The 9,824-nt window shown below is 42.0% G+C and overlaps 1 protein-coding gene across 1 annotated transcript; it reads left to right on the top strand.

The window, feature by feature from the left end:
- Positions 1-1,267: 1,267 nt before the first annotated feature.
- LOC147897801 (putative xyloglucan endotransglucosylase/hydrolase protein 32) lies at positions 1,268-3,197 on the top strand. Its single transcript, XM_087380124.1, has 4 exons — positions 1,268-1,535; positions 1,672-1,775; positions 2,268-2,476; positions 2,774-3,197. Exons 1-4 carry the CDS (start codon positions 1,268-1,270, stop codon positions 3,195-3,197), a joined length of 1,005 nt encoding a protein of 334 aa, XP_087236250.1.
- The last annotated feature ends 6,627 nt before the right edge of the window (positions 3,198-9,824 follow it).

Below are 9,824 nucleotides of genomic sequence, written 5' to 3'. Positions count from 1 at the left end.
CACCATTAAAATTTTTTGCATTCACTAGAAGTAGATAGTATGATACACTAGTTTGATTTCTCTAGATACAAGACTAGACTGTTGGATAATTATTAACATTATGGTTTGATCCTTACCAATAAAGAGAATCAAATATTAGTTATGTGTTCCTATGAGTAACCACTTATACTAACTACAAAAAGGTCTATTCATACCTTGTGATTCTTGAGTGATTTGTATTACATACATCGATGCCTTAGCTTTTAGAACCATGGGTTGGATGCTTAAGAGCCACACCCAAAAATATGTAATAATGTACTATGGGCTAGAAAGAAGGGCTCAAAGGGTTTGTAATGATGTACTATGGGCTAGAAAGAAGGGTTATTTTCCATAACTAAAAATATTCCCTTCACATCTACATTCACCAGCTTAATGGAAAACATGGATGCTAATGCTGTATGGAAGGACTAGATGGAAAGGACATTTATCTTATGTCTTCTCGTAGTGTTAATGCTATGTAAATGTTTTTTAAAATGAAAGTTTAATTAGTATGAATGCAAATACAACTGTTATATTATCACAAGCTTGAAGCAAGGCTTTTGTGATTTCTATTTTGTAGGGAGACTGCAAAATTCTATGGATGTGTATGTGAGTTTAGGGAAGGGGGGAGAGCCGTGGAGGGGGTGCGCAGGGGGGGGGGGCAATCAATTCATTAAGAATGAAGAAAAGAGGCTATTTTCTATAAGTAAGTAGGGGTTTTACTACTAGCCATTGAGCACACTTTATGCCCGGAGTATTTGGTAGATAATCCCTTACTATACATGAATTTTTTATTATTCCCTCACCTATTTTTGTATTCATGAATATTTTTATGGGTTGTGCATAAGAGGATTAAAAGCATTGGCAACCTTTAATGCACTTATTCTTGATTTGCTAGAGTTATCATAGCTACTCACGTCTTTACTAACCTGAGGTAGGCATATGTAATTTTAAGGAGGATTCATAAAAAAACTTAGGGTTCAAGCGACATGTAAGGATTAAGAGTGAGGATAAAGCCATTGGGGCACAATAATTTTAAAGGAAAGATGGGGCTTACACTCTAAGGCAATGTGTTTTATATTATTTGGACTTGCCATGTATGAGCTATCTTGGAGAGGAGGGACTTACACTCGAAGTGATGACCATTCTACCAAGTGCTCATCTAGATATGACCCATATATGAGCTCAACTAACTCACAAGGATCGACCTTATGCTGCCACAGGGGTTCAGATTGTCTTTCCATGCTCCATGGACTTCTTGCTTCTTTCTGTTTCCACACCTCAATTACACCTAAAGCCTCCCGTGCTCTGTAGTGTATATGTAGCCCTCGTTGCATCCCTCTTTGTCTTCCCCGTCTCCCATGGAACTGGAGAACCTCCCAATCCCGGCCTCCCCTTGACAGACAGATTCCCTCATACACCTTACAGCGCAGGATTTGCAAACGCTTGGGGACCTGATCACATAGCCCTCTCCGACGATGAACGCTCTGTTAGAATCAAGCTCGACCGTTCCTCAGGTATAATACCGACTCAGGTTTATTTTCTGAGTTGTCAAAGTTTCTGCTCTAGGTTGGTATTTGTATTTGGCTGTGGGTTTCCCTCCTCGAACCGGATACTTCACCTTCAAACGTTGTGTGTGCCATCGAGGTGCAGGGTCCGGCTTCCGATCCAAAGAAACATATTTATACGGCTTCTTCAGTGCCACTATCAAACTGCCCGATAACTACTATTCCGCAGGCGTCGTGACTACATTTTATGTGAAATTCTTCCCCTGCGTGCTTGCAAACTTAGTGAAAACCTGAGTTGAAGCGTACTGTAACTAAAAGTGAAGGAAAAGTTGGAATAGATAAAAACCATAATTGCATCATCGCTTCCAACCCTTATGCTTTCTAGGCAACGATATTAGGCATGGAATTAGGCAAACTACCTGCATGCTTTGGATGCTCCTGCTGCCTCATTAGATCGTATGGCAAAATGCCACCTCAATAACTGTCCTAAAGCATTCTCGGATGTCAACCACAACACCATTTACCATATGCTTGTGAAGTATACTAACGTACAGCAGGCGTAGAGGGAAAGAAAAGTGATGTATCAAGTGTAATGCATCAAGATACAAGATAAAGTAGGCAAGCAATACAGAAGCCCATGCAAGTATCAAGACCTTTGGCGAGCGAAGGCTGAAATGCGTTACACTCCTCCACAAAACAGATATGACATATACCCATTTATGGAATGATTATTACGTGCAGGTTTCTAATTCCGAAACATATCCTAATCATCATGACGAGGTCGACTTAGAGTTTCTTGGGAGGATCCCCGGCGGGAAGTACATATTGCAGACGAATCTTTATATGCACGGGAATACGAGTATGGGCAGGGAGCAACGTTTGCACCTGTGGTTTGATCCAAGCGCCGACTACCACAGCTACAGCATCCTGTGGACGCCGCATCACATCGTGTAAAATGCCAAACCCGTTTGAGATTTGTCTCTACGTAGTTTCCATAGAGATAAACGGGAATCCGGCCAATTTTCTGCTAGCTAACGTGTCTCTACATCAGGTTCCGCTACACTGAGAGCTTGACATTTCTGGGTTCTGGAAGGTGCAAATAGAAACGTGGAGCTATATCTCCTCAATATAATATATTTCGCTACAGAAAGTGCTAACGCCACTACCACATCTGTCTGAGTGGTTCAGAATGGTCTCTTTCCCAGCTTTGAGAAGCTCACAAAAGGTGCTTGTTGCTCTGGGCGCAGCTACTTTGTTGACGATGTGCCTGTGAGGGAGCTCAAGCACATTCCTAAACTAAGTCGAGAATATCCTTCCAAGCCGATGCACGTGTATGGCACCATTTGGGATGGATCAAGCTGGGCAACTGGCGGAGGTAAGTACAAAGTAAACTACGCCTACTCCCCTTTTGTGTCGTCCTACACAAACTTCATTCTTAGCGGCTGCGCTGCTGCTTCTTTTAAGCTCGAGATCTGTTCTTCAAAACACACTCTGTCGTCTATCACGGGAGGGATTCCATCAGAGCTCACCGACGATCAAACAGTAAGTATGCAATGGGTTCAGGGACACTATATGATATACAACTACTGTGACGATGTCAAACGATATCCACAGCCACTGCCAGAATGCAATCCTAAACCTCAGATCTCAGAAGATGATAAAGAACTGTGATATGAAGAATTGGAAACCTGCTATTGGAGTACTCCAAAGCAGTCCAAAGCAGGTCTAATAACATCGTAGATAAATGACGACCTTGACAATTGTGCACGCTCCTAATAATATCAGATGTGAATTTTGCATATTATGGAAGAGGAACGTGTACAATAACTCAATATGCTTTGTATTCATGGCAGCCTACATTTATGCTTGGGGGGTTCACTATTTGAAAACCCTATATATCCAGGTGAGTTCAAGGGTATCAACCCACTTGAAAACCCTATATACCAGTTGAGTTCAAGGGGTATTAATCCCTTATTTGTAAATCGTAAGGCTTTAAATAACTATTTTTTAAATACAAAATTATTTATTTATTTGCAATACCTCAATTTAAAAACCCTTTTGTAAAGCATATTTTTTGTAAAGAAGTTATGAATTTTCACTATTGAAAAACTACTCCTATTTGTCCCACATGTGATTACATCTGATGAGTGACCCCCCGTCACCGATCATTTATGTTTATGGCACGGGGCAATCGCTCTTTACAAATGTATGATATCACGTGAGGTAACTCGAGGGATGTATTATAAACAATTGATCTACACTTTATAATGCAATGGGTGTTTAAGCTTGTCCATAGGCCTCCTTCAAAGTATACGAGTGTGTGGGGTGTCTATAATGCATGAGAGAAAATGCACAAAAATATTCAGGGCTTGACTGTAGTTGATAGGACCATTCTTTAAAGTATGACCATGTAGCATTCATCCATAATATCTTTTGTTCACATGGATTTCCTTTCTCACTACCTTTCAAGGTTTTCTTACATAAGTGTAATGCTATTTTTAGTTGAACAGAGAGCACATGAGCTTGTTTGGACCACCTTTAACTTGTATATGGCTAGCTACATGCATGGAGCAATGCAAATCTCACTCATCATAAGCTACGATTTGGAATATATTATCTCACAAAGTAGCACTATGTGCAATTCTTTGAGGCTTCCTTTTGCACTTTGTAGGGGGTTGGCATTGTGCACTTACTTGTCTCGTAGGAATCAATCTTACCAAAATCTCTCGCATCCTTTGAAAAGTGCTTTTTGTGTGAAAGGAATTTTGATTGTTCACATAGTATCAAGAAAAGGGCAATGACAAATAATCAAATATTGAAGTCACTAGGAAGGTACCAAAGCTAGAGGATCTTTATCAACTTCGATCCTTTATTAATTTTGATCCTTTATTAGTTTTAATAGCTTTTACATAAGGTTAGTTAAGGATTTCTCTAGTGTAGCAAATCCATTATATAAATTAACAAGAAATGAGCCTCACTTTGTGTGACTAAAGGCCTTGGATTTAGAAACTATGTTATAAAAAAATAAAACACGTACTTTCGACTAAAAAACTCATCCTAACGCTCTAAATATTAAAAAATGCAGAATTTCCCACCATCTATCGACCGGGAACATATCACGCGGTTTGACAAAATACCATGCGGTATGTGCCTTCACACATCGCATGGTATAGTACCATACTGAGCTATAAGAGGGACCCCGCACGATGTCACACCCATACCACACAGTGTTTTTTAGGGCACCATGATACACCACAGGCTGACGTACCCATACCACACGGTGTTGTTCAGGCGGCACTTGTGGCATCAAGGATCGTCTAATTTGCAAGGATCTCCAATCGTGGTAATTGAGACATCACGAGGTCTTGCACGAGGTCAAGCGAGGTACCGTGCGTTGTCACTGCAAAATGTTATATAAAGACCATGCCCCCACTCCCACCACACCTGCAATTGTCGCTTTCATCGGTTTGTCTCTTTCACTTGCATCTCTAGGTGAGTTTAATTGCTTTATTCTTTTGTGTCAACCATTTGGGCCAAGTAATGGCCCACCTTGGCCGGTCGGAATCACCTCGCCTTGGATGACTATAGAATTATAGAGAGAGAGAGAGAGAGAGCGAGAGAGAGAGAGAAGAGAGGAAGATGAAAACAGAGAGAGGAAAAGAGAGAGAGAGAGAGAGAGAGAGAGAGAGAGAGAGAAAGAGAGAGAGAGATGCATGTTTGTGTATCAATCAGACCAGGAGATGACTTGCTTCGGTCGGTCGGAATCACCTCTCCTGGACTGGTGTTTGTAATAGAATAGTAAAGATCAAAGCCGGGTGATGGCTCGTGGGTGATGGCTTGCATTTGCCATTCGGTTCCCCCCGCTTTGATCTTCTTACATATCATAGCTATATATGTATTATTTATATACATATGTGTTAGTAGAGCCATGTTTTATCTCGATGATGGCTCACTTTTGCTCTTGTCTCTCTCTTTTTCCTCTCTTTTTCTTCTCTCTTCTCCTCTCTTTTTCCTCCCCTCTCTTTTTTCCTCTTCTTTCTCCCCTCTCTTTTCCTCTCTTTTGCGTATGCTTATATGCTTATGCTTTCCTCACTACAAGGCACAGGCCCTTTTTCGACGGAAATACCGACCTTTTTTACACTAAAATGTTGTTTTTTAACGGGTGCAAAGGTTAGTATTTACGTCGCTATTAGCATCGAAAAAGAACATTCGCTATATTAGTGTCGCTATATAGCAACATTGGTAAACGTCGCTATATAGCGACGATTAATAAAAGCTAAAAAAAAGCATAAGTGGGGCTAAACAGGGCCACAGCAAGCCCTGTTTTGCCCCACTAATGTTGTTTTTATAGTAATTACAAAAGAATGTTTTTTGTTACAAAATTTTCCTTATGAAAAGTGTGATACAAAATCGCTCAAACGAGCCGAGCGACAGAAGCATATACATGTCAAAGATATACAACATTGTTTGTTACAAAATTACCCTTTCAAAAAGGGTGATACAAAATCGCTCAAATGAGCTGACATACAAAAGCATATACATGGCAAAGTATATGCAAACTACTACTAATACTACTACTACTATTGCTTATCCGAATCGTCATCCTCGTCCTCATCCTCGTCGCGCTGGCCTAATTCCTGGCCCTCGTGAGCTGCACCTGATCCTTGGCCCTCGTGAGCTGTGCCTGATCCCTGGTCCTCATCGAAGCCATGTAAGCCTAATCCCTCATCATCATCACTCACCTCCACTGATGGGACATTCGAGCTTTGATTCTAAGAGTGAAACCATATTAATAGGAAATTAGATTGGAACTTAAAGAATAAAACAGTTTAAAAAGTGAGATTATAAGTAGAAGTAGACTTATGTAACCGTGCGAGTAGCCACCTCAGCCCAATCGACTGTCGCTCCCAGTGCCTCCTGCTCAATAAACCATGGCTTTGTTCCTACACGAAATGCACATCTCGTCGAGTCTGTGTCTGTAGGAAGGCGACGCATCGCAACTTGTTGTGGGCCCAATTTACGAGAGTTAGATAAAGTGCATGCAATATGTAGTAAAACAAATAGAACAATACATTAAATGAGAAGAATGACTTACCACAGTTGCCTCCCGTCCGCCTGCACCAAAGTGCGAAGTACCTATGGAGTCCAGCCGTCTCCTTGCAGCCCTCCTTTGACCCTCAAATAGTTTGGGATGGTGGTCCCTGTACTGCCTCTTGAAAAAATTCCAGTCAGCTTTGTCTGCCCAGCTGGGTTTAGCCTTCCCCTTTGCGATGGAAGTACGCAAGGTTGACCTACAATGCTTCAAGAGGACCCCCATGCACTCTTTCATGTAATCCGAATGGGACTCCCAATTTGGAGGGTTAGGATATTGTCTTTTCAATTCATCGATGACTACCTGCTTCTTTCCCTCATCTTGGTACCACCAATCAGTAGCTATGCCGCTCCTGAAGTGGTGGCTCATCAACCGCCTCATGGTGGCCATCACTGCTGAGCCCTTTTTATTTTCTATTATCTTTCCCCAGCAACCGTGATTTCATAGGATAGGTCCTCGATCAGTTAAGGAGGACTCATGGTAGTGGCAGAGTCAGAGCGAGTGGTGTTACTGCTGCGAGCACTTACAGAGCGAGGAGTAGCAGTGGGAGTAGGAGAGGGCAAGGGACGTGACTGGTACTGGGTCTCGGGACCAAGTGGAGACCTGTAGGGATGTGAGTGTGCTGACTCGTCTACATCTCCCGAGTTAGCACAACATAAGGAACCCTTCCTACTCCTCCTTCCCTTACGATGGGCATGCCTAGGTAATGACCCCTCAGTTGAAGGGGCTAGAGGGGATGGCTAGACAGCAGGTCCAGCCATCAGTGTAGGAGAGGGACTTGCTGAGGTCCTCTGGGATAGCAGAGAGAAGAATCTCGCTGCCTCTACATCGGTCATCTATGCAACAAACTCGTCGAGACTCCCAACAAAGCCATGGGCTGCTAGTAGCAAAGGAGTTCCCCAAGGGGTAGTCACAGTGCTATGTTCGAGAGGAGTTGGGCCAAGGGTAGTCATAGGGGTAGGCCCCTAAGGTGTCACCTGAGTGGAATCAAAGTCCTATGAAGAGTAGAAAGCATGATGTCTTCTCCTACGAGGGTTTTCATACTTGTCGGACGTGCGACATGATCCCATGTCTAATTTGGGGGGATTGGACAAACGTAGACACAAACATGAAAACAAAAAACAAAAAACAAGAGCGGGTAAGAAGCGGAAAGAAAATTAATTACTTGAGACAATTATGTAATTCAAACTCAAGAAATTATGAGCAGGCAATTAATCACTTGTGAAAATTATGAAATGACATCAACGCATAAAGGATAAATATGAAAGGACAATTATTTACTCATTAAGACAATTATGAAAAGCCAGTTTTGAAAAGACAAATATTTATGAAAGACAAGTGGAATCCAATAAGATTTTCATATATATATATATATATATATATAAAATAGAGACCAAAAGTATGTCTCCAAAATTATGTATATAAAAAATATATGTCTCCAAACGAGACATTCTCCAAAAAATGCCAAAATGGTGGAGGGAAGGTGAGAGGAGAGATTTTTGTTTTTCTCGCAATAGAGATGTGAAAGAAGGCATCGCGCAGGGTTTCGGGTTTTAGTCCCCAGCACTGCTATATAGCGATGTTTATATCCTAAAAGCATCGCTATATAGTGACGGAACAAGACAAAGCATCGCTATATAGCGATGGTTTAGGGCACTTTCTATTAGAAGAGAGGAAAGGAGTGTTAAATTACATGGCACAGTGGAATAGAAACTGAACAAAGAATAGAGAGTACACAGGAAATTGGAGATGAACAAAATTTTCCTTCAATATTAATGTAGTACAAATGATGGCTCCGTCCACTCGTGCACTCCCACAGTGGAGCTTAGATGGCGATCTAGACAAATACTAGGTGAAGAGCTACTAGCTGGAAGTTCTGCTCTGATCTGAACTGATCTGATGCAATGGACCGGGGAGGTCTCCTCTTTATAGCTATGAGGGCGGTAGTCAGATCAACGTAGTCGATGGAACCAACCAGTCAACCTAGTCGGTGAAGCCGACCAGTCAACCTAGTCAGTGGAACCGACTAGTCATCCATGGAATATTCAGGGAATATTCCCTATACTGTCAGCAAGAATAAGGGGCTCCCACACAATCACCTTTCTACCATCAAAGGTCTCATTGATAGACCTCATCTGACATGCAAGTCAGGATCGATCCAGTGTCCCGGGCTCACACATGGCTTCTCCTCATATGGGGGCCTTACAATTACTTGAGCACCTTGGACCACTGGTGGTTAGCAAGAGGGTGGTGCATTGAGCATATCTAACAAGGAGCTCATGGGTGGCTATTTTTTGGATCTAAATAGATTTCCTTGTAGCTCATGTTGTGATTTTGGAAGTGTGCAAATGAAAGGGACGAGTGGAAGCTTGTCAGATGATGCGCCAATGCCCGGGAGCACAGAGTGGCTTACGGAGAGGTTGTATTGTCATTCCACTCATTGCAAGGGAGAAGTACGACATCAACGTCGTATTGTCATGCGCCACTTGCAAATGTATGGGGAGGAGCCCAAACCGGTACCCACCGTTGGTGTTGCATGTGGTGATGGATCATCGGTAAGTCAATGCTATTTGAGTTCGTGATTAATATTGGATACCATTATGACACGAAACCTTGAGACAAGATCTTATATTTACACAAAATCTTGAGACAGGATGAGGAGGGTGGCGAGGCATATACCTTCATACTTTGAGCAAGACTATAGTCTCCCGGATGTGCCAGATGATGATGAGGGTATGATGGACGTGATGGATTCTATTCTTAGGGGCACTACATCACATGTACATGTGATGTCAGAGTCTGAGGTCAATATGCAAGAGTTGCAATCAACACAATTGTACGAGGGTGCTAGGATGTCTAAACTACGGGCTTGTCTCTCAATCTTGAATTTGCAAGCAAAGTATGGGTGGTCGGATACAAGTGTCTCGGCCTTGAGGTTAGTTCCCGCATTAATTTGACTCATTATTTGGATATTGTTTGTTTTGAGAATCATCATGTATGTTTGAGAATCATCATTATTTGAAGCCTATGTATGTTTGAATTGTGATAGGTTGCTCTAGAAGATGTTGCCTACACCAAATACCATGCCCGAATCAAGAGATGAAGCGAAGAAGATGCTAACAACGGTAGGTATGGATTATGTTACCATCCATGCTTGCCGTAATGACTGTATTCTCTTTCATCGTGAGCATGGAGATTTGGCTAGT

The sequence above is a fragment of the Dipteris shenzhenensis genome, chromosome 10 (genome assembly GCF_047967505.1).
Source record: "Dipteris shenzhenensis isolate YYH24624 ecotype China chromosome 10, Dip_SZ_1.0, whole genome shotgun sequence".
Taxonomy (NCBI): domain Eukaryota; kingdom Viridiplantae; phylum Streptophyta; class Polypodiopsida; order Gleicheniales; family Dipteridaceae; genus Dipteris; species Dipteris shenzhenensis.
The sequence above is the reverse complement of the archived record's forward strand: the minus strand, read 5'-3'. Positions and strand labels throughout refer to the sequence as shown.

Bases quoted from the DNA above. Each gene is read 5' to 3' on its own strand.
- LOC147897801 (XM_087380124.1), top strand. From the start codon at position 1,268: ATGGACTTCTTGCTTCTTTCTGTTTCCACACCTCAATTACACCTAAAG. The intron at 1,536-1,671 runs GTATAATACCGA...ATCGAGGTGCAG, and splicing joins CAAGCTCGACCGTTCCTCAG to GGTCCGGCTTCCGATCCAAA. The intron at 2,477-2,773 runs GTAAAATGCCAA...CTCTGGGCGCAG, and splicing joins TGGACGCCGCATCACATCGT to CTACTTTGTTGACGATGTGC.